The 25,140-nt window shown below is 40.8% G+C and overlaps 1 protein-coding gene across 3 annotated transcripts in view; it reads right to left on the bottom strand.

The window, feature by feature from the left end:
• The window catches only part of GRM7 (glutamate metabotropic receptor 7), a 393,161-nt gene that overhangs the window by 31,959 nt on the left and 336,062 nt on the right, over positions 1-25,140 (bottom strand). For all 3 annotated transcript variants that reach the window (XM_083600646.1, XM_083600644.1, XM_083600645.1), the window contains one exon: positions 2,298-2,544. In XM_083600646.1, coding sequence (XP_083456772.1) covers positions 2,298-2,544 — 247 coding nt within the window. The remainder of the gene's footprint in view (positions 1-2,297; positions 2,545-25,140) is intronic.

Below are 25,140 nucleotides of genomic sequence, written 5' to 3'. Positions count from 1 at the left end.
AAGATAATTGCAGTTGGCGCTGCAAATAAAGCAAAGTGGGATAAATGAGATCTCATCCCCTTTTGCAACTTTTGTGTATTCTGTAATTAAGATATGAAAGGGGGGAAAGAAGAAGAAACAATAACATAGATGGACCTGCTTGTGACAGACTGGTGATTACTGTGCATGTGCAAGAAAAAAATTGCATAGGTGTGCGAAACAAGATACTTCCAACATGTTTTATTGAGAGTTTAATTAATTTTAAGTGTCACTCTGAAACGATAGCTTATTGACTCACATACAGATTGGCTGTTGGCAATTTCATAGGGAATTACACCCTAGGATCCAAAGGGTGAGAAGATGAATCAAGAATGATAATCATGTTTTACTTGTGGGATCATAAGAAACAATGTAGGCTTCCGGCATCATGAGATATCAGATCTCTCTGCACTAGTGCTGGTAAGTAGCAGCGACAACAACTTCTCCATTCATGCTTTTAATTTGATTTAGAATTTGTTTAAACTGGGCAAGGGACAATAAGCAGCTCCTGATAAAATTCTGAGACTACTATGAGCTTTTAAAACCAAAATGTATATTTAGAGGCTCCCTCGGTTGCCAAGGCCACATTTCACTAAGGCCACATTTTGGCTTGCCAGATAGAACAACCCCCCAATATCCTTTTTTACTTTTCTGCACTATCCCAAGGTCAATTTCTGGGGAATGGGGGGCAGAGAGGGTGGGGAGTTCCATTGTGCAAACAGGGCTTCTGCAGACAGGACTCATTAGTTGAATCCCACCTAGTTGGTTGTATCCATTGCTAGTCCTACTCAGGGAAGACCCACTGAAATTAATGGGCCTGAATTAAACAAATCCCTTAATTTCAATGGCTGGCGTCAGTACTTTATATAACCCAATGTCTCTGAAAGTCAAGGTGTAAACATAAGAATTTTATGTGTGATTGCCAATCACATTTAAGCCAAGCCCATAAGGCTGCCTTATGATTTTGATTGTTTTTGAATTAACAGGAGAATGCCTTTAATGTCCTTAACTGGTAAGGAATTTGGGACACTCCATAGGACACAAAAGCCTTTCTGCAATGCACTGAAAGAAGTTGCCTGAGGTTGACTCTGTTATATGACACTTCAACTGCTGTTGACAAATGTGAAGTTTGAGTTTATAGACTATTCTAAGGAAGACAACCTTATCTACTAAAATCTTTTCTAATATAATTTGCATCAAATTTGCATGTGTGTATAACATTCAAGTTAACATGAGCCCTCAGGTTATTATTAGGGCTGTCAGTCAAAATGGTTAATCAATCATCTGCTTTTTAATCGATCTATTTAAATAAATTTGCATATTTTCAAATAGTTTGTTTCTGAGGATATTAAAGGAAGAATGTCATTTCTCTTGATGCAACCCCCCCCCCCAGATTGTGCCGTTCATTCCTAGAGTGTGCTACTCACTAAAAGAGCAAAATGTCACTGCTTCATTCAGAAATTTTGAATATACCATATTCCATATAACAACACAGAACCAGAACGGTTTCTAAATGAACAAATACAAATCCTGTCAGTATTGAAGTAACACTGATTTTAACTAAGCACTGTCTATAGCTTGTGTTTCTTTCCCATAGTTGTTGTACTATGGAACACCAAATAACATCTACTTTAGAGGACAAATCAATCAAAATAAATCTTTTTAAATTCCTCTTTCCTCACATTTGGCACAGAGATTGTGTTGCCTGTGAGTGCTTTAGTCTCAAGGTCTGAGAACCACATGAGATTTTAATAATAATAATAATAATAATAATAATAATTGTGTTTTATGTCTGTATTCCTACTTTTCAGTACTGGATATAAGCATGGAGAAAATGCCTCCACAGAGATTAACAGATGTGTGAATTAGCCAAGTACGTCAGACACAGAAAGGAGAGGGACCACCAGGCAGATGTCCTGCCTCTCCATTTAAGACCATCAGTCATATAGGGCAGGTGTGAATGAGGGCACAGCATTGGGGTCAATTATGAAAGAAAACTGCTATACTTGGAAGCCTATTCCTAAAAGAGAAGGTGAGGCAAGGAGGAATAAATGCTTGTGGTTTTCAAGAGTAGCGCAGAGGGTCTCTCTCAGTGGGAAGAGCCAAAGAGCAATAGAGAAAGAATAGATGTCATAAAAAGAGCTTCCCACAGAGATGAGATACCTTTAGATATCTGTGTATAATCTTCAAAATAGTAGACCAGAACTTATGAAGGCACTTCTCAACATGACCCCTAGCATAGCACCGGCAGAGAAAGCAACAAGTTCGAGATTACTTACTGTTTGGGTCTACATTTTCACAAAGTTCTGTTTTTGCTTCCCCATTTGGTCTGTCGCTAGTTTTGTGTGACAGTCGCGACGACATGGTTGCTGCTGTCACTACTGCCTTAAAGCTGCGCTTCCGCTTCTGGACGTTTAGTTCAGGGTGGAAGATGATGATGTACACTTTCGGCATATAAAGCATCCCCAGGGCCACTGAAGCACTTAAATTCATGGATATTGTAAGTGTGGTGGTTTGTATGTAGACCTAGGAGAAAGAACACACGAGGACACTGTTGAATAACGATTGAGAATTGGACAACAGCACCTTAAAAAGGAGGTGCCTCTGACATAACTTGAAACAGGGTGGACTACAAGATAGTTTGTTTTCCTTGCTCTGAATTTTGCAGTAGCGGTTCACCATAGAAAAAGTGCTGCTGGTCCATCATTCTCTTCCCACAGTAACTGTAGGAAGCCAATAATAAACTGTAGGAAGCCATCAGAGCTTACTCTTACCATTTGGTTTTTCCAGCAGCTGTTTTCCTACCTTTGATATTGGAAGCAATATATAGCCAGCAGAACTAGTAACCATTAGTGGCATTTTCTCCCATGAATTTATCTAAATCTCTGTTAAAGCTATCCAAGATGGCATACATCACTCAGTCTTGTGTTAGTGAATTCCATGGTTTAACTATGCACTGAGTGAAGAAATACTTCCATTGTCTGCCCTCAATCTTCTTGTCATTCAGCTTCATCCCCACCCACATTTTCACACCATATGAAGACCAAATAATATAAACAGGACAGGGCTCTGTCAAGTTTGCAGATACTTTTGCAGTAAAACCAAATATTTCTAGGTTAGAAATCTCATACGATCTTATGTATAAACACAATGTAAATCTCACTATATCAAACAGAACTTAACTCTCAGGTAAGTCTACAAAATTGGTGTTTTTCATCATAAAATATTATCATGTACATAATTCCCTTCACTGAACTATTTCTGCCAGAGCTTATTGTCTCCTGGAATGAAGATTAAGACATGGAGTCATCACAGTCCAACAAGGGGACTGCATGCTGAGTCCTGGGTGCTGGAATATAACAGGCAAATTTCCCAGAACCAACTCAATATTTATGAGCTTCCTTGGCAAGCTTTTCGGAAAAATACATCTTGTTTGGGAGACTTCTCTCCCAGTTTGCAACATTGGCTCAGTCTTTTCGGTTTTGCTTCCAGTTTTGTTCTTGTCAAATCACACCTCTATTTTTCCACCTCTATTTTTCAACTGCCTTAAAAAAATTAATCTATTAGTGTCCTGGACACTAACCATAGCTTAGCTGTGCAAAGTTCTTAAAACTGATTTTAACACTCAAGGGGAGGGGTTGGCAAACTATGGCCTGCGGGCCGAATACTGCCCGAGGGGGTTGTTAAACTGGCCCCCGGCCCTTGCCGCCCACTTGGTCAGTCCCTGCATGGAGCTAAATTGGTGCACCGCGATGCAGCCACAGCTTCCTATTGGCTGCAGGAAGCTCCTGCAGCCAATAGGAAGCTGCAGACATCACCTCTTCCCCCACCATGGCTCTGAAAACCAGTGGGGAAAGAGCGGCGGGCGGGCATGTGTGCATGTGCACGCGTGCGCTCTCTCTCGCACGCTCCCGTGTGTGGGTGATCCAGCCCACTGGTGGAAAAGTTTGCTGACCGTTGCTCAAGGGGGAAGTATGCTAGCTAGTCCACAGAGCACAACTCAAGGAATCCCCTAGGCTTTGAAGTTCTGTAATCCCAGGTATTGTATGACTGAGCTCCAACGAACAAAAACTTAGGCAGAGTTTCTTTGTAAAGTCTACACTACAGCCAACACCACTGGTACCTTAAGATCCTCACCACAACTCATCCCGGTTCCACTTACATGGGTTGTGCGAATGTGTGTTTCAAGCACACTTTTCCATTTTTCTTACGAGGGATGTAGCTAGCTGCTCTTCCCCCCAACACAAAGATACCAACATTATCTTCTTATGCATTTTTACAAGGATGGACATCCCACTAGGATGGGGGATTCTTCCTCCAAGGATTTCGGGCAGTTACCCAAGTAGCATGTTAGGCTAAGTACAGGAGTGCTGGTATGATGAAGCAGCAGAGGGGCAGAGCTGGCCTTTAAACATCAGTTTTCATGTCACTTATTTGAATGATGAAAGGGGTAGAGCAGGGTAGTGGTGAGGTCAGGTCTCTGTAGGGCATCAGAGGAGCCAATCCACTGCTTTTGCTGGTGCATCTGTGAATTCTCAAACTTGCCGCCATCCTGAACAAGCCCTGCACTATCCCAGGGAGTGGCAGTGATATTCCTGCGTCCCCACTTCTACTGTCCCTGCCTGAGAGATAATGGCTGTCCCATGGCTTTATAGCTTAGTAGGGATTTGAAACTTGGTCCTCCTAAAGGTAAAGGGACCCCTGACTGTGAGGTCCAGCCATGGATGACTCTGGGGTTGCGGTGCTCATCTCGCTTTACTGGCCAAGGGAGCCGGTGTTTGTGCGCAGACAGCTTCCGGGTCATGTGGCCAGCATGACAACGCTGCTTCTGGCGAACCAGAGCAGTGCACAGAAATGCCGTTTACCTTCCTGCCGGAGTGGTAGCTAGTCCACAGAGTGTTTATCTGCTTGCAAGTTGACGTGCTTTCGAACTGCTAGGTTGGCAGGAGCAGGGACTGAGCAACAGGAGCTCACCCCGTCATGGAAATTCAAACCACTGACCTTCTGATTGGCAAGCCCTAGGCTCTGTGGTTTAGACCACAGCGCCACCCGCGTCCCTTGGTCCTCCTAGTTAAGGCCTAGTTTTTAAAAAAATGTTGACTAAAAAAGAGGAAAATTACCATTTTTCTCAGGTACTCTCTAGTGTAAGTCAAGAATAAAATCCCCTTATTTTCATGCTATTCAGCCTCAAAGGTTCCTCTCATTTCTAAAAAAGACTGATCGCTCTAGGTCTAGTAAACCAGTCAGGCACTAAAGCATGATTTTAGCTTCTTGGACAATTGCTCCCATCAAATAGGATAAATCTACTTATATGCTGAGAGTTAAGTGCCTGAATGGGTGACCCACCTGTACATGTGTACAGTGGAAAGGATGAAGAATTGCTAATTCATGTTACAGAGCCTTTAAGAAGCCTCGCAAGCCTCAATCAATTTATTTAGTAGCTTAATCAACTAATGCTTTAATTGCAGATTAAATTTTGCCCCATAATTATTCAGAGGGTGCGCTGAGATTAAAGGGCAGCCTGCCATTCAGCTTGCAACAGTATGGGAGATTACTCTTCCCTGTGCCAAATTTCATGAAAAGGGTAACTTACAGAGGACCTTCCCTGAAATTGGTAGCCAAAGCTAGCAGACAATTTGTATTTTAGTTTGAGTCCATTGCAGCTCTCAGTGGGTATCAGATCTGGAACTCCACACTGACAAAGGACCTCAAAGGCTACTTTATAGAAATGTCTTCCTTGCCTCTTCACCACTACTGTGCATCATTAAGTACGTTAAAACAATTCTGCTGGATGTCCTGTTTCGCAGTGACCAATGAGCTGCCCATGGAAAGCTCACAACTGAGAAAAAAGAGCAATAGCCCTCTCCTAGTGTTGCTCTGCAGTGTGTAGACATCATGACTTGTAGCAATTGCTAGGCTTATCCTCCATGCCTGATCCTCAACTGAAGAAGTTCCATCCCTACATTTTGTGGCAGCAAAATCCGTTTGTCAACAAGGCACTATGCAAAGAAGTCCTTCCTTTTGTCTTTCAAAATCTGCTTCTGTTGTGCACGAAATGTACACCTGGCTAGGGAAGAATGGCTAGAGATGGATGAGCCAGCCCATTTCTTCCTCTGTCTCTTGCAAAGAAGCATATAATTGTAGAGTTGGTCATCTAGTCCAGCCCCCTGCAATGCAGGAATCTCAACTGAAGCATCCCTGGACAGATGGCCATCCAACCTCTGTTTAAAAACCTCCACTAAAGGTGAGTCTATCACCTTCCAAGGAGGTTTTCACACATGTTTCCTCATAAATCCTTTTCATCCTACTTTCCACATTAATATGCATTCCTTAAAAAAAAATCCACATAAAATTTCTCACGAAATACATATTTAAATATGCATTTTAAAACTTATATTCTCTCAAAATGCACATTTATAAACGTAGTTTCTTGAAAAAAATACACTTCTTTTAAAAAAATGTTTGATATAGTTTTGGGCTGAGAGATTTTTCACAATATTCAGAAACGTGCAACGTCTGGTGTATAGCTTTGTTCTGATCAACACATTTGTTCAGGAGCAGCAACAATTCAGAATTTTAATCTGGCTCAACCCCCCCAAAAAAAGTTACATCAACCTGAAATCAAGAACACATCAAACTTTGCTAAAGTACATTAGCAACAAGAACACCCTCAGGATATCATTTGAATGCAAAGGTACCTAGGTTTGATCATTTACTTTACATAAAATATTTCAGTTTGAATTTCCATGTGTGCCACAATCTCATGTTTTCCATGCAAATGACACAAAATTACCTTAAAATGCTGCAAATAGCCTTTAAAGTGCAGCGATATTAACTAGAAAACTTCGAACAGCACATATGGCACCAAATAGACAATTTTAATGGCTAAGGGGCTGTTGCATCCTCTAATCACTTATGGATCAGGTCCTTGTGGGGGTTGTACTATGAAATGCCACAGTTTGGACATCATATTTTATTTAGCGACTACCACTCTTTCACCATAAAAGCCTATAAAGAGAAGGACAATTGGGCTGTAAATACGCTACTGCAGGGTCACATTTGACAATTGCCTCTCTCTAAGAACAAATTACTTTTTGTACTAACACTTTTAAAAGAAGCATCATTCAATAGACAATTTCATAGTTTTTTCTGTATCAATTGAGATGTTCTGTGTTTCTCTGCTAGCGAGAAGTGGGTAGCTGAAATGACTTGTGTTTTTATTATGGGGCTTTACTAGTGAGTCGAATCAAAAGGAATGGTTATTTTCATCATCATTATTTATTTTAATGAAACAAATCTTCACAAGGCCATTTAAAAATAAGCTCAAATTTCAATCATAAAAATATTCACAAGACAATACAATGTCTGGATCGTCCTCTAAAGCAACTGTTAGTAAATGGCCCTGTGATGGAGGAAGAGGTAACAGCTGTTTTTGTCCTACAATACATACTCTTTACACAACTAGTGGTTTGTCATGTATTGTTGAAGATTTCACCATCCACCTACATCTCTTACTTAATCAGGCACTGAGGAGAGGCATTGCATTCAACAGGACCGACTTCTGAACAGACTACATTGTTAGTTATCTGAGAAAGGTCTACTATTACATAGCAAAACAACCACTTAAGAAGGATATTGACAAGCTGGAACAAGGAAGGCAACCAAGATGATCAAGTGTCTGGATATCAAGCCTTATGAGGAATGCTTGAAGGAGCTGGGTATGTTTAACTAGGAAAATAGGAAACTGAGAGGAGATACGACAGCCATCTTCCAATATCTCAAGGGATGTCACATGGAAGATGGAGCAATCTTGTTTTCTCCCAATTCGGAGGGTAGAACCTGAACCAATGGCGTCAAGTGACAAGAAAGGAGATTCTGACTAAACATCAGGAAGAACTTTCTGATGGTAAGAGCTGCTCAACAGTGGAATTGACTCCCTCGGAAGTGGATGGACTCTCCTTCCTTGGAGGTTTTCAAGCAAAGATTGGCTGGCCACCTGCCATGGATACTTTAGCTGAGATACCTGCATTGCAGAGGGTTGGACAAGATGACCCTTAGGATCCCTTCCAACGTTCTATGATTCTATGAACTTGCTTGAAATTTCCACAATAATGCCATTTCGTATCTTCACTCTGTTCATAGTTCTAGCTCCGGGTTTGCTTCTTTTGTACATAACCCTTAACTTAAACATGTGTTTTCTTTATACGCTCTACCTACAAACACTGATCTGCATAAGAATAGCCAGTTAGATCAGGCCAGTGGCCCATCTAGTCCAGCCTCCTGTTTTCACAGTGGCCAACCATCCATGGAGGCAGAGTATAGCCATCAAGGAGTGAATTCCTTAGTTTAACTATGTACTGTGTGAAGAAATGCTTTTTTTCTTCTGCCCTGAATCTTCCAACATGCAGTTTCATTGGGTGTCCATGAGTTCCAGTGTTATGACAGAAAAACTATCCTCCTTCTCCACACCATGTATAATTTTATTCATTTCTATCATGTGCTCGCATTTCTTTTCACTCTAACTTAATTCCAGGACAAGACATTTCCCCCCATTTCTTTTACAATATTGCAGTGCATCACCATATGTACAATAGCCTGTGAGTACATAGGTCCGGGTGGCGCTGTGGGTTAAACCTCAGAGCCTAGGACTTGCCAATCAGAAGGCTGGCGGTTCAATCCCCGCAACGGGGTGAGCTCCCATTGCTCGGTCCCTGCTCCTGCCAACCTAGCAGTTCGAAAGCACATCAAAGTCCAAGTAGATAAATAGGTACCGCTCCAGCAGGAAGGTAAACGGCGTTTCCGTGCGCTGCTCTGGTTCTCCAGAAGCGGCTTAGTCATGCTGGCCACATGACCCGGAAGCTGTACACCGGCTCCCTCGGCCAATAAAGCGAGATGAGCGCCGCAACCCCCGAGTCGGCCACGACTGGACCTATTTGTCAGGGGTCCCTTTACCTTTACTTACATAGGTCCAGTCTGAATACACACATCTCAGGCCCATTCACTCAATATATTAGTTAGACAGAGAGAAGCAGACAGAAAAGAGGGCGAGAACTCTGCTTGCTTTTGTTGTTTCTGTCATTGTTTCTGTATTTGTGAATAGAAAGACATAATGCTTAAATTAATTGGTACTACAAGTTTATTATCGGGGAATAACAAGGGATAGTGAATGTGGTATGAAGATTTTTTAAAAACAAACAAACAAATCAGTCATTGCTTTCAGTGACATCTTGGTGCTTGTTTCTGTTTTACAAGTTGTACATCCACTTAGCACAAGGCACATCCCAAGGGAAAGACCTATCACTGTCTACATGAAATAGCATAAGGTTGTTTTTTTAAAAAAACAACAACATGCAGTTTCTGTTGCACTTGGTTTTGCAGTACCAGATGGAGGCTACAGGCTCACCTCCATGCCTAGACAACCCTGTCATGTTCATTCCATATGTTTTAGAACTGTTTAGAACTTGTTTTCATCTCGATACCTGAGGCAGCAGAAAAAAGAGATTGGAAAGAAAATATTCACTTGTGTGACATGTACCGGAGGGAGGGGGGAGGGAATCTTTCATTCAGATTTTTCTAATTCCAATCTGTCATAATTCTGAATTTATGTTTTGTCCTCCAGCTGTCCGTTTCATAAAACTTTGCCCTTTGTTTTCTCACATGAATGGCAGAACATATAATGGGAGGTTAAAACATTTGGGTGAAATCCAACTGTCATACTCTGAGGAAGCTATTTAATTAAAGATTTACTTGAATATTTAATACTTAAATAAATACTTGAATTTACTTAAGCGCACTGATTTCCACAGATTTGCTCTGACTAACAGTGGACACCACCCTATTTCTTTAAAGTAAACTGATTTAATTTCAGCAGCACTTGTTTGGAAGATTAGTTCCTGGAACAATTAATGTTCCTCCACAGCTTTGGTTTAAACTGTTATGGCATAACCAGATTTGGAAGATGAATTTCCAGTCGGCAATGATGAACCACAAATCCTTGCTTTTCTACAATCCAAATCTTTCTTAAATTGGGATTCTGTAGTTGGAACAAAGTAGCAAAAAAGCCAAGCTTTTTATGGCTCTGCAAGTAAATGCTTCTCACTAGTGATGAATCCTGTTCATGTTCCATTCACATAAAAAGACTGGCAAGTCTCTTCCATCCAATGTCCATGTGGTAGTTTTGGTGGAGGAAAAATCCTTTTAAAATCTTCATGCTTTTAGCAGTTTTAAACTGTTAAAAATGTGGGACTGTTTCTAGCTGTTTGGAGTAGGTAAAAAGCATTTTATACAACATTGTCTGTAAATGGAGATATATTATAAAATAGCACCCCTTCTTGGGTAATTGTGGGTGGGTGGGGAGAGTTGCCTGTCTCCATATATTTATGAGGGCATCTGGCAATTAGCTAGTGACCCCACCATGGCCTTTTTGGGGGGCTGCCTATTTGGGTCAAAACTGGGCCTCTGCGGTACTCCTACACACTGGCAGAGATCTGTACAGAGGGGCCCACGCTTCATTCTTGCTCCTGCAGCTTGAGAAATAGCATTTGCAAGGGTAGGATTTTCTGAATGCTAAGTTAATCCACATATTATCTTGGTTACTGAGCTGATTCTGTTCTCTTCAAAATGAGATGTTTTACAAACTGGATACATAAAGCATGTATGTGGCTTGTCTCTTTACACAAACATGGGACAAAAAATGGTTACTCTTTTTAGAGATTTAGAAATATATGTTCTTTTTTGTGTTGGGTTTCAAGAATATGATTTCATTTAACTCTGTTATTTTTACCCAAAGTTGCTTCAGACTGATGACATACAGTGTCAATGTATTTATTTATTTTTTGTTTTTTAGGAAAATAAGACACACACACACAAGAGCAAACGAGTTGCCAGAAATGGAAATATTAAACACCTATTTAACGTGTTGACAACAGCTACATTTTCATGGGTAATTTAACAGTGAAAATTCAAAAGGTGCAAGTGTAGGAGGTTGAGGGGGAAAAACAACAATTCTACAGGGTCCTGGAGCACCCCACAACGACTTTATATTGTCAAGCCTATCATCACTTTTCTCTGTTCCATCCAAATCCACGATAACTATTCAAAATCCTTTCACTACACAGGAAGCCCCCCACCGAGCTCACATTCCAAGGCACTGCACATGTCAGTGAAATCACGTATAACTGAAACCCATTGAAAAAGCCCTTTTAATTATATTTCAGTGATGTTTCTGGGTTACTTCTGGGTTTGGAGTGATGCGCATATACACAGTCGCACACATACTGAATATATTGAATATATTGTAAACGGGGGGACAGCTATCTGCAACTATAAATAGGCAATTCATTACCAAAAACAAAATATTCTTGTACTGCAAACCATAATGCATTTCCATCTGCATCTGAGGATGATAATAGGTAACAATTATGGCATTTGCATAATTTTTCTTCAAACACAGAATTTAGCATTTCCATTTGTGGGAGTTTTTACACGGCAAGCGTTTAACACACACCTCTTGGGCTACAAGAGGTGTGGGTTTTTTAAGGTCAATTGAACTGCAAAGTAATGCTATGCTGATTGCTATGTCTTCAGTGTAGCTCACTAAGTTTTACCAGTGACGAATGATGGCACCCAGGGGACATTTGATAAACAAATGATAGTAGTTATGATGATTGCAGCTATTACTGTACAAAATAACAAGGCATGCAAATAGCCTCTCTGAAGTTTCCATGGGAATGTCAGAGTATCATTTGCACCATCTGACTGTCAAATCAGTGCTTTGTAATTAAACAAAAGGTGATATTCTCTGTAGGGACAAGAAAATGATGAGAAGCTATTTCCACTACATTTGCTGTTTAACACATGGTAATACTGCATGTCCAATGTCAGACATACTGATTTGCTCTTAAGCGAAAGAAGCCCCAAACAGGGATTGTACTAGCATGCTAAGTTACATGATTAAAAAATATAATAGAGTTGTCCAAGTGGGAACAAAATAGATGTTGGTTTATAAACTACTGGCACATTTCAAGCCTAATGCTGTACATAGTCGTGTTCACAGAGGATGGTTGCACTTTTGTCTCAGTGCCATTTTTCTAGACAAATAGGTGCCAGTACTCACCATGAAGGTGTTACAGTAAGTGCCACTTTTTAACAACAAAAAAGAGGTGTTGGTACTGCATATTCTTGAGTACCCCCTGAAAAAAGCTCTGGTTCTTCTGATGTTAAATTTGCTAGTCTCTTCTTCTCATTCCTAGTGAAAGAGGAGCTACTAATAAAGGTTTCATAAATAGTGGGTTGAAATTTACCCATACAATTTTGTTTAAAAATGGGTGGAGAACCCATTTTCAACCAAAGGGTGATATTCTAGGTTCACATGCAAAAGGCAAACATTTGTATGGATGTACAGCACAGTAGGCCACTGAAGAACCAGATGTTCTGCATTCTGTGCCTCATATCACATCATCCTTTGTCAGGGCAAGCAAGAGATGTTATCACAAATAAAGAACACATTCTAGCCAGTAAAAGTGCTCAAGGAGGGCACAGCATAGGGGTTGCAAAGGGTATGGGAACAAAACAAAGAGGCCTGCATTTGGCCCCTGGCTTGATGCTTCCTATCCTTGACATAGCAGGTGGTTACACTACTGATCTTTTAGATTTGCAAGCCTCTTTTTCAAGCTCCAAGTGAAAGAGTAGCTTTTCTTGAAAGTTATGAGCTTTGTAGTAAACTAAGCATAGGTAGGGATTAGATTCACACCCTTTTTTGTGTTAGCAAACCTTGCAGGTTGGGTGAATTAGATTGGAACAATCACTTATAGTTACTGGAGTTCAAAGGCTTTATTCATGCAGGAACTATTTATAGGATGAACAGAGATAAAATGAGAGAGATAAGTAGCTGACAATTTGTCTGGAGAGAACAATAAACAAAATGTCTCAGCTTTTAGGAGTGGAGTTAACTTAGACAAAGAGTTACAAGCAAGTGTTATCTAGATTGCAAGACAAACATTGCCCTCATGTGTTTTAAATGAACTTATGTGTTAGCTAGAAGTTCAGGATAAAGAAATGTATTCATTGTTCTCCAACACTTTTTAGTTAGGTGGATTTACTCCAAGAGATTATTGTTTATCTACAGACTAGAAACTTTCCACTGCCACTATGGTTATCTACACTCTCAACTTCATTTATAAAAGGTAGTGACAATTTTCCAAGCATATACCTAATATAATATAGATGCTGTGAAGACATATCAGCCTGCAGTATTTCTACTATGGCCAAGCTTCCTAAACTTTGATTTAAAAAAGTGTCCTCTCTGGAGCAGAACCAGGTTGTGAAGCCAAGATAGATCAAAGGGCAAAGCCTGCAAGAATATAGCAGGCCACAGTGCAAGCAAAAATAGAGCTTGGTTTCTCAGTGATAAAGTAGGGTTCATGGATGACCAGGGTGGAATCTGGTGGGAAATGAGAAGAGTCTTAAAAACCTTGTGTTGGGGTTAGCATATTTTGGGAGGGCTCTGAAATTTACTGGCTTTTTAGATCCCAGTGCAAGTTACCTGCCAGATAAAAAGGAAAAGGGACCAAAACAGTACAGTATGTAATGACTGGTTGGCAAACTTTGTATGGGTGTGGAGAACTAGGACAGCTCACTTTGGGGAACATGCTGCTGAGACAGATTTGGACTGAATTAACAGCTTGAATGACCAAGGAAAGCACTTTGTAGTAGAATCTACTAAGTATATGCTGTCAAAGAGATCTGGAGAGGTATATGGTTCTACTTATGTAGGGTGGACACTGCTTCCTCCTTCTCAAACAAGATGTAAAGCTGTTTTCGAAGGGCTTCCAAGCAGCCCAGCACTGTGTCTTGTAGTTCTGACAGTAGGGATTTCAAAGCATAGCATCACCTGACCACACAATGACATCAGGCAACTGACAGATGAGTTTCTCTACCCACCTGTCAAAGTTTAGCTCACCAAGGGGTGAGGAAATAATGATCTGTTCCACTGGCTAGAACAGTTTACCCACCTCTGTGTTTGTAATTATTTTCTTCATTCAAAACAATGCTGATATCTCCCACACACCCATGTTCACACACACACACACACACACACAATACAAATATTCATGTTGTATTCTGTATGAACAGAATAACAAAGCTAATATATATATTTTTTAAAAAACTGTAGTTTAAAATAACACTGTAAATTGTCTATACTTATTAAAGTCAGAGCAAAAAAGACCTGATTCTCATATCAAACTTGTATGTTTAGATTGGTTCCTTTGAGGTTCTGGAATGCTTCCAGAATAAAAAAGTCATGAGATCAGAAGATGTCCCTGGTTCTGGAGTAACCATATCAAAAATACAATTTGCAATCCATAGGCCCTTCTAATATAGATGGCTCCTTCATCCATTAGGGATTTCAACATGCAATGTATTAATCACCCTAGCTGATAAATTTCACCTAGTATGCTGAAATTGGAGGTGCATTTATGGCTCAGGTAATTAATTAGCTGTCAGATTGGTCTAAGCAGGACTAAAAGGTGATGAAGGCAGACAGCCATTTTTTAACACTAAAATTGAAATTCCCTTTCTCATGAATATGTATGATTTCTTAGTCTGGTAAAATGTGTCTGTCATAAGACTCCTTATGGAGGATTTTAAAACATCTAACAAGAAGTCATCTGCCTAGGGCTATTCCACAATTTATTCAGAGCAGACACCTGTTTGTCTACTTTTGACAGTCTGAAAGAGGTGTGATGAAGTTTATAAGTGAATTAGTGTTCTATTAATTTCATGAACTGATCTCTTTGCATCAAATTGTTCCCTGTGGTGGAACGGCTCTGGTGTACCATGAAACTCTACAAGATTCTGAATTTAATTTAAAGGGCTTTGAAAATGAGTTGGGGGGTCTGGCTCACATAATACACTGTTGTTCACTTGAATATTTTTTACAGTCCCTGAGTATGTACTTACATGACAGAGTGAACTAGGAGATTCCAAAGGCTACTTCACACAGGATATATCCTTGTGAGGTTACTTCAGAATGTGCATGGCTGCCAAACTATACTCACAGTAGATGTCATTTGTGGGCACTAGTTTCTCAATGTGAGTGCATGTTAGGGATTATATGTGAGTTGAGTGGTTAGTGTGCCTAACATCTGACCATTGCGCATGTTCACCAGGTCTCATGGAAAATGTGCACATAATCCCTTTGATAGGGAACTGTGCATATTTCTTGGCCAGTAAACATCATCTCCAATAGCCCTTGGGGAATGTGTATCTATGAACTACATTAGCTAGCAAATATGGATAATCCCCAATAGCCTTTGGGAACAGGCATATCTTGGCTGTGTTTTGCACATTCTGTAGGCAATGTGCACATTTGCCAGTCATTATGCATAGTCTCCAAGGAACGTGCCCCCCATCACTATTTCAGAAGTGTTCAATCTGCACCTCCTGGGCTGCTTCTGGCCCACTGCTTTATCTTACATGGCCTACGACATGCCCTCCCACTGACGGCTCCCCTCCATCTGCCAACATTTCCTTCTCTATGGTTGGTAAAAAAGAGGCATCTTATTATCTGGAAGGGGTAAAACGTATGTTTCAATCCCTTTTCTGCCTTATCTTTTCACAAGGACTATTATTATTCAACAATGACTCACTTTTCAGCACCATAGTTAAATAAGATTTTGAGGAGTAGGGTTAGATTTGTGAGAAATGACAGCTGACCCACATAGGGCTTCTGGAGATACTGTGCATCTGTTTCCCACAATATTTTTAGACATCAAACTAAGATGTCTCTTTTTCTTCAAACCTGTGAAGATAGCTGATATGAAGAGTCATCTTTTCACTGCTGAATTTGTTGCATAATGTTTCTGATTTTCTAATTTCTACATGTTATTGATATGCTGTATTTTAATGGGAAGTTGTTTACTGCGCTGGGAACCTTCAGGTTAAACAGTGAGTAATAAATCTAACAACTTAACAACAACAATGCAAGAGAATGTACAGAATGCTAGCTGCAAGGGTTCTGCACCTGTTTCACAAACCAATGCCTAAAAAAAATCACTGTCATGCAATGCACGTACATCATGAACATATGAAGTTGCCTTACACCCAGTCAAATCAATGGGCTGACCTGACCAGAATTAACTTTTCTGACTGGAACAGTTCTCCAAGGCCTGAAGACTTTATCGATCTTCCATGCCATTCCACGGTGATGCCAGGGATTGAACTGGCATCCGATGCAAGTAAACTGTGTGCTACTGTCTATCCTTCATGCTACTTTTATGATAGTTGTGCCCTACAGTAGGCAGAGTGAGGCAGGTGCTCCAAGTGGCAGATACTAGGGGGAGGCGGAGAAGGAATGGTAGTGAGGGCAAGAGTTGTGTGCCACACAGTCTGCCCCACAACCCCAAAGCTAGCCATCTGCCTTCAGATGTGGTGAGGGATGCTGTCCTTGTCAGGAGCTTGTCCTACTCTCAAGTATGACCCTGGCAGAGACACATGCCCGACTGGAATGTTCTCTCCCTCTTGGTTGATCGTTTGGGAGCTTCAAAAGATTTCTTCTGCCCCAACATCACAGCGACCGATGCCAACAGACACCGGCACACTTAAGAGATCTGCAGAGTCTTCAGAGCTTTCGTGATAGACCTCAGCATTTTGGCTAATCTACTTTATTTACATATAAACACACACGGAGCACTGCAACATGGCTCCCTCTCTCTCTAGCATCAGACAGTAAAAGGGAAAAGAACAAAGGACAATAGTCCCACTTCATGGAACACAGTAACACAGACATCCTGTCTCCATCTCTTCCCACTCTGTTGTGTAAAAACATACACCGTCTTGTGAAAGACAACAATCCCATCACTGCAATCATGGAGCAGGAATTCTAACAGTCCTGTTGCCAGTGCTAAAATTCTGTACCTGAAAGGGAGGCACCATCTTGTCTGCCTCAGGTAGAAAAATGCCCTGAATGACCCTGATTATGGGATACAGCACGTGGGATACAGAAGTTCTTTCTCTCACACGAAAGTAATGGATGAGTGTCCTTTAAACAAGCAAACAAACCCTTTCAACTTCCCTAACATCCCAGTGTGCTTCTGTACAGAAATAAAGGCAGTTTTACAAGTCACCTGGGACTACATTCTTTGTAAACATATAGAAAGATAACTGCCTTGTCTTTACTGTTCCAGGGAAACCTAAGTGACACCAGAAAAATCAATGTTTGCTTTTAAAAGTGCATGGTTCCTCAATGGTTGCTTTTAAAAGCATTCAGCTCCTCTTTCCTAAAAGAAACCCAAATGAAGTCTCTCAGACATTAGTGGGCTTTTTGATATTGGTTTGCTGTGATATTTTAAACAGTGAGAGTGTAAGGCCACATGAAAGCAGAAATATTTTTTTGGGTCTCTCTCTCTCTCTCTGTGTGTGTGTGGAGAACCTATTCAATAAGATTTTACAGCTGTGAAATTTCATTTGGCACAAATGTTGCACTCACTTTTTTTGTGGAGATCATATTGCTGCCTCAGAATGCCATAAAATTTGGCATGCAACAATGCAATGGTAATAAACCTGGGGAGAAACAAATGAGGAGAACAATAACACTGATAAACCCCCTAAACGTGTTCATAAGTGCTCAGCACAAATGTTTCCCAGTTTAAGGCTCTAGTTCATGAGAGCATAGAAACAGCAAAATTATGTGCTATAGCTATGCAGGTTATGGTACTTCAATATGTTCCCAGCAGCAGGAGACTTTGGATACCAAAGAGAAAATTGGGGTCATATTGTGAAAGATTGCCACCTGCAGAGGCCAAATGCAAAGGAAGATAGTACCACGGTAAATGGGTCCTCTAGGACTAATTTTCAATTTCCCCTTCCAGCAATGTAAGAACTATTTATCCAGGTGTCGCAGTGCTGTAGCCAACCTAAATCTCCTTGTCTTAAAGCATAACACCTGGCAGATGGCTTGGGTGTATTGGTTGTGAATCTTTTATTTCGCAAGCTGAAGAAATGCTGAGAGGAAAAAAATTGACTGTGAACACAAAGTATACATGATTTCTTAAATGCATCTGGAGTTAAATATTTATGCACCCTGCTCCAGGATGATTACTGATGGGTTTATTCCCTTGGGAAAGCACTTGGGGAAATGTTTTCTGGAGTTCCTCAGAGTAGCCTTGAAAAAGCCACAGGCCTTTCTGTAGTGCTGCCCCACGACATTTTGCTGCATTGGGAGGAGCACAAAATATCTCCACCTCCCAGCTCTCCAATGATAGGCCCAACACTGTGGAAAGGCTATCTGCATCATTACAATGTCAATTCCTGCCTTCATCTTTCTCCAGTGCATAGCCAACATTGTGTCCTGCAACTCCCATCAACCCTGACTATTGGACCATGCTGGCTGGGGTAGATGGGAGCAGCAGTCTGACAACATCTGGAGGGCACCATATTACCTATCATTGATGTACCGCCTTATTAGGATAGTAGCATGGACTAGGTCCCTCAAAACTGAGGCAGCTGTCCTGTTAAACCCTGCCCATTGAAGCTAGACAGGTTCTAATGCTGCATACTTTTCATCAGGTACAGGCAAGGGGCTTATGTTACATTCCAGACCCCCATGCGCATTGGAGGGGCCCATGTTAAAACGTTCCACCTCACCCCTATTCCACCATTTTAGTGATGTTTTACTGACGTCTTCAGGTCACTTCCGGATTTGGCGTCATGCATGTTTGCACAATCACGCATCAATCGGATGTGCGTAAATCGATCGTTGCCTGTATAAAAAGTTTCATTTTTTTTCAGGCTTTCCTAGAAGGATGAGTTGACTTGTGAGTCTGTTTGTTGAGTGTCCTGCACTACCTGCAGCTTCTCAGCCATCTTGGAAAACCATCCCACACAAAACATGTTGCAATGATCTTATCTATATTATTGAACTCAATGGGTCTTACTCCTGAGTAGTCATTTACTGGATTACACTGTAAGTGACCTTAGTATAACTCTATTTTTTCCTTTAACCAAACTGTGTGTATGCATGCATGTTAAACTGGATACAATTTGTGTGCTTATCCTGCTTCTTCAAGCATATGACTACGGGAGGCTTTTTTCATTTTTCACATCCACAAATGTCCCATTAAAATGACTGACAGATGATCTCGGCATTTTATGGTTTTTCATTGCCAGGCATGAGCTACCATTATAAATCATATTTCTTCACACCAATTGCATTTCATTCATTCTATTCATGGCTAGAGAGTAAAGTTAAAATGAAATAGATTCCCACCCCCCCATCCAACAACTCAAAGAAGAAAAGTCTTCAGTTTTGGATAACTTTGATTCCTGAACAGTTCAAAGGGAAACGAAATAAATGGAATGCTAAAAGTCTTAAGTGCTCAACTTTGGGAGGATAATGCCCAATATGATTTCCTACATACCTATGTCTCTGAACATATGTAAATGGAATTGTGATCAAAACCTCTGGCATAGTACAATATAGAAAAAGACTAGAACATCCAGCCAGCCAAATAGCAAGCCCATCAGGGTCAACTTCAAAAGATGTTCTCTTCCTTTTAGAAGTATGCAAACAGCAATTAATAAATAGAATGTACTTGCTATTTAACCAATTTAAATTTCACTATATTCTATATATTCTAATCAGAAGGTCAGCAGTTCGAATCCCCATGACGGGGTGAGCTCCCATTGCTCAGTCCCTGCTCCTGCCAACCTAGCAGTTCAAAAGCACATCAAAGTGCAAGTAGATAAATAGGTACCGCTCCGGCAGGAAGGTAAACGGCGTTTCCATGCACTGCTCTGGTTCGCCAGAAGTGGCTTAGTCATGCTGGCCACATGACCCGAAAGCTGTACGCCAGCTGCCTTGGCCAATAAAGCGAGATGAGTGCCGCAATCCCAGAGACAGTCACGATTGGACCTAATGGTCAGGGGCCCTTTTACATTTTTATATTCTAATGACATTCCTGGCATATATCAATAGATAAGCTTGCCATGTTTGTCTAGCACACACAAACAGCCCAGGGTGGCAAATACACAAGCGATACAAAAATCAAACTTCTAAAAACTTCTGTTAACAATTTCAATACAGGTGCAGACTGGGAAAGATCTCTAAAGGGCTTGTTGGAAGAGGGAAGTCTTCAGTAGATTCTGAAAAGACAGCAGAGCTGGTGCCTGTCTCATATTTAATTGGAGTGGTGGTGGGGGAAATTGCCATGAGTAGGTGCCACAGCACTAAAGGCCCAACTCCAGTATTGTGCAGAAGGGACCTCCAGCTAAGATGATATCAGCAGGAGGCTCTCTCCTGCAGAGCCCAGTGATCAATTAGGTACATATAAAAGGCAGGATGTCTTGTAATGCAATGAGTAGGACAGATGAAAACTGCATTCACAGCTTAGTACATTTCCAAAATTATAACCAGTCCCCCACCAGCCTTAATTCGGACCTGTATAAAGGGGATGATAACGTCCTTTGACAACCTGCTGGTGTATTATATGCTTGCCTCTGGGGCTGCATTTTCTTTCCCAGTCACAACTCGAAGCGCACAGACTTCTTTCTATACGTACAATGGCTCTGCACAGAAACAATGGCTGTCTGAAAGAGCTGGCTGCAGACAAATCAGGGGCTTGATAAAATAACCCGAAACCTCTATATCAAAGAGACAGGCAACCTCAGCAGAAGAACCCGCATACAGATTGTGAGATGGCCGAGCTTTTGGGATTTGCTGCCTTGCTTGCTTTCTCTTTCCCCTCATTACATTTCATCAGTATGGACAAATGAGATAACAGCTCACAGCAGGGCATGTGTAATGCAGGTGCTTTTTGTCAAGAGGCAGGTCAAAACTGACAGCTCTGCTTGACAATCGACAGCAGCTCATAAATTCACACACTGTTGGCATGACAATGAAAGCGCTGGGAAGAAAGCATATATTTACTGTTGCTGCACACTGGTTTGTCCTGAAAAACATCACCCAAAGTATTCTATGGTCTGAGGCGAGAAGAGACAGTGGAGGGAAAGTGTGTGTTTTTCCCCCCTTGTGCGTTTTAGCAGCATTGAATTGTTTGCTCACAGGTCAATTGACTGGTCAAATATTATCATTGGACTGTCTATTATTTGACCAAGGTAAAATAACAGTCAAATATATTAAGAAGTCAAGAATGCCACTGTGTGTAAATATCATCCTTAAAATGATTTCTAGATACATATTACTAAAAATCTCACCAGAGGTGCTTTTAAGACATATCAAAGGAAGTTTAGATAACTTTCAATTTCATTAAAACTGCTATACTTGTTATAATTATTATCTACATTTAATATTTTTCCACTTTATGTATACTTTAAAAAAAAACAAGTTTATTGATTTTCAGGAAACTTCACATCTCCAATGAAAAACCTTGTTATTACATATTTTTACATGGCTGGTTATTTGTATATATTTTAAAACTTTATATATGGATGTTTTATGATGGCCTATATTTGTAATGTCTAATAAACGCTTGGCGAAGTAAGTAAATAGATTTTCAAGGAAACAAAGCAACCAGAATAAATTTACAAGGAAAAATAGGGTTACCCCCACACAGAAAAGTTAAACTTCACAGACTTCCTATTCTGGTAAGATACCAGGACCAAAACAGCTTCATCCATAAACTAAATATTGAGTTGATTAAGCTATAAAACAAATTCATTTAACATTACACCCCTAAAGCTGTAACTTAAATTGCCATTCCAAAGGACAGCATATAAAATGTGCATTACTTGAGGTAAATTAGTAGAGTAGCCATTGGAAAATATTCCCTGTATGACATCAGAAAGGTGTTCACGAATATTTTCAACCTATGGACGAATATGAGTGATAAATGGAAACACCCAAGTGGCAAACCTATGATCCTGGGAGGTGGACAAGGGTCCATTGGATGTTGCAGATATTCCTCTTCACCACAGAGGAAGTGGTCCACTGTCACTCTGGTGCAGTGTCAGCAAACTGTAGAACAGCCATGGCTGTTCTTCTGGCAGTGCTCTGAAGATAGTGGGACCAAGAATGGAGCATATCAAGGATGTGCAACAGAAACGGGAGGATGTGAATTTGCAGGACCTTATGTCCCTCCACCACAGCCCTAAAGCTACTCTAGTTCTGGAGCTGTCACTCACCACAATGGGAGATGGGGGAGACTAGATGTTTTGTTCAAAACCACGCAGGTTAATATTCCCTGAACATTTCCTAATGCAGCTGTCAACTTTAATTAGAATTGTGGAGCTGCCACCATCACATCCAGAATTCTGCTGGCTTACATAGGTCACCTGCCCATCTCCTCCTCTGGTCTCTGAACCAGTAGGGCTCAGGATATGGCTGCGGCTTCACCACAGATCACTGCCAGATCACTAGGAACAATTGCTCTAAGATTATACAGTGGTACGTCGGGTTACAGACGCTCCAGGTTACAGATGCTTCAGGTTACAGACTCCGCTAACCCAGAAATAGTACCTCAACTTAAGAACTTTGCTTCAGGATGAGAACAGAAATCGTGTGGCGGCAGCGCGGCGGCAGCGGGAGGCCCCATTAACTAAAGTGGTACCTCAGGTTAAGAACAGTTTCAGGTTAAGAACAGACCTCCAGAACGAATTAAGTTCTCAACCCGAGGTACCACTATATATTTCATGTTTACAGTTCTAAGTAAAGTTGACAACTGCATTAGGAAAAGTTCAGGGGATATCTCTGTGGTGTTTTTTTTAAAAAAACAGCACAACAAATCAATTACATTGCAGACACAGAAATCAAATGATATGTCTGCAAAAGCATTTAATTTTATTTGCTCAAATTACACTACTACTTAAAGAAATGGGTTTGTAAATTAAGAAGTCTAGTTGATGTTTTACGTACATGATACTGCATTGTGTATAACTGAGACATCCAAGTAGCCACACTGAGTTCTTCCTTTGTGATAATACTTGCAAAATATTTTCTTTTTTGACATAATAGCAGGTGTATACCATGAGCATTGCTTCTAGCAAGGCCAATAGAACTGGGATACCTCTAATGCTGTGGTTCCCAACATGGGGCACATGTCCCACAGGGGGACAATTTAACTTTTAGGGGGGGTGCAATTCAAGAATGAGTTATTAACAGTAAATTTTTTGCATTTCTTCCTCCACGTGAATAGGACTTCACTTTTTGAATTATAATAATTATATGTCACCAGGTTGGGGGGGGGAGAGATCAGGATTTTAGAGATGTTTAGGTGGGGCATGGCCTAAAAAGGTTGGGAACCACTGCTCTAATGTATTGCATTTACTAAATATGAACAACAGAGTGAAAAGCACACAGAAAACGAAGCACATTGTGCCCGAAGGATCTTCACAGTTGCAGAAAACCAAACAGAAAGTTGGCAGCATAAAGGTAAAGGCTAAAAGGACCCCTGACCATTATGTCCAGTCATGGCCGACTCTGGGGTTGCGGCGCTCATCTCACTTTATTGGCCGAGGGAGCCGGCGTACAGCTTCTGGGTCATGTGGCCAGCATGACTAAGCCGCTTCTGGCGAACCAGAACAGCGCACGGAAACACCATTTACCTTCCCGCCGGAGCGGTACCTATTTATCTACTCGCACTTTGACATGCTTTCAAACTGCTAGGTTGGCAGGAGCTGAGACAGAGCAAAGGGTGCTCACCCCATCGCGGGGATTCGAACCACTGACCTTCTGATCGGTAAGTCCTAGGCTCTGTGGTTTAACCCAGAGAGTCACCCGCGTCCCTCTAGGTAATAGAAAGATTATTTTATTTTATTTGAGAATTGCCTATTTCAGATGAGATTTGGCATTTGCAGTAAAAATGGGTGTATGACACAACAAGGCTAGAAAGTGCCAGACCGATTCATCACGGTTTTAAGCTGCTAAGGCTGCAGTCCTATATACACTTACCTGGGAGTAAGTCTCATTGAATTCAATAGGAGTTACTTCTGAGAAGACATGCAAAAAATTGCCCTGCACATGTGCAAGTAAAAAAGAAAAGAAAAAAGCCAGGGATATATAATCTGGAATAATTAGGTAGGCTACATATCCTTATGGCTTGAATCAAGGAGCATGTGCTGTATTTTCATCAGGACTGTCACATTTCATCACTTCATAACAAATCCAGAATTATACCCAAAACTGGACAAGGCCTTTGAAAGACACTCTGTGAAAACAGTGGTACCTCAGGTTAAATATTTAATTCGTTCTGGAGGTCCGTTCTTAACCTGAAACTGTTCTTAACCTGAAACACTACTTTAGCTAATGGGGCCTCCTGCTGCCGTCGCGCTGCCAGAGCACGATTTCTGTTCTCATCCTGAAGCAAAGTACTTAACCCGAGGTAATATTTCTGGGTTAGTGGAGTCTGTAACCTGAAGCATATGTAACCTGAAGGGCATGTAACACGAGGTACCACTGTACAGGATTGGATGCTATGTAATAATAATAATAATAATAATAATAATAATAATAATAATAATAATTTTCCCCACGCATGTAATAGTAACACATTTCCTGTTAGAGAGGTGGATTCCTCTGAGTGCAAATTGCACCCATTATTCTTTTGGCAGCACCAAGTCTAATTGGCTAAATTACTTCAACAGCCCAAGTTATGTGTCAGATAAAACTGAGGCTGTGGACACTGCTCAATCTAGCGGAATTTGTAAAGTGAAGTAAGCCTGTGCTTTAATATGGAATTCCTGTCACTCCAAGACAAGCAGATGGGCGTTTATTATTAAGCTAAATTGGGATTTGATAATCTTGAAACACAAAATGGTTTAGATGCTCACTCAGTGGAGATCTCATTAGGAGACATTGATCATTTCAATCCCTGGTGCCAAAATCCAGTCATTCTAAGATGTCTCAAATTTCTGAGAAATGAGAAAGGAAAAGCATTTTCCAGAGAATTCTACAGTGTAGGAAACAGCCCATTCCTCTTGGAAACTGCTTTTCACAAATGGCATCCTGATTCTTTTCTCTCAAATTTCATTCATTCTATTATTATAAAGGACAATAAGTAATTTCCTCCTGAAATTGTGACAATGCAATAACAATATTCTAAGGTTATGGGCAAACTGCCTACATATTTCTCTCTGGTACTGCACCTTGTAGCACAGCATGTCAGTTTT

This window comes from Podarcis filfolensis, assembly GCF_964270895.1.
Source record: "Podarcis filfolensis genome assembly, chromosome: 2".
NCBI lineage: Eukaryota > Metazoa > Chordata > Lepidosauria > Squamata > Lacertidae > Podarcis > Podarcis filfolensis.
The sequence above is the reverse complement of the archived record's forward strand: the minus strand, read 5'-3'. Positions and strand labels throughout refer to the sequence as shown.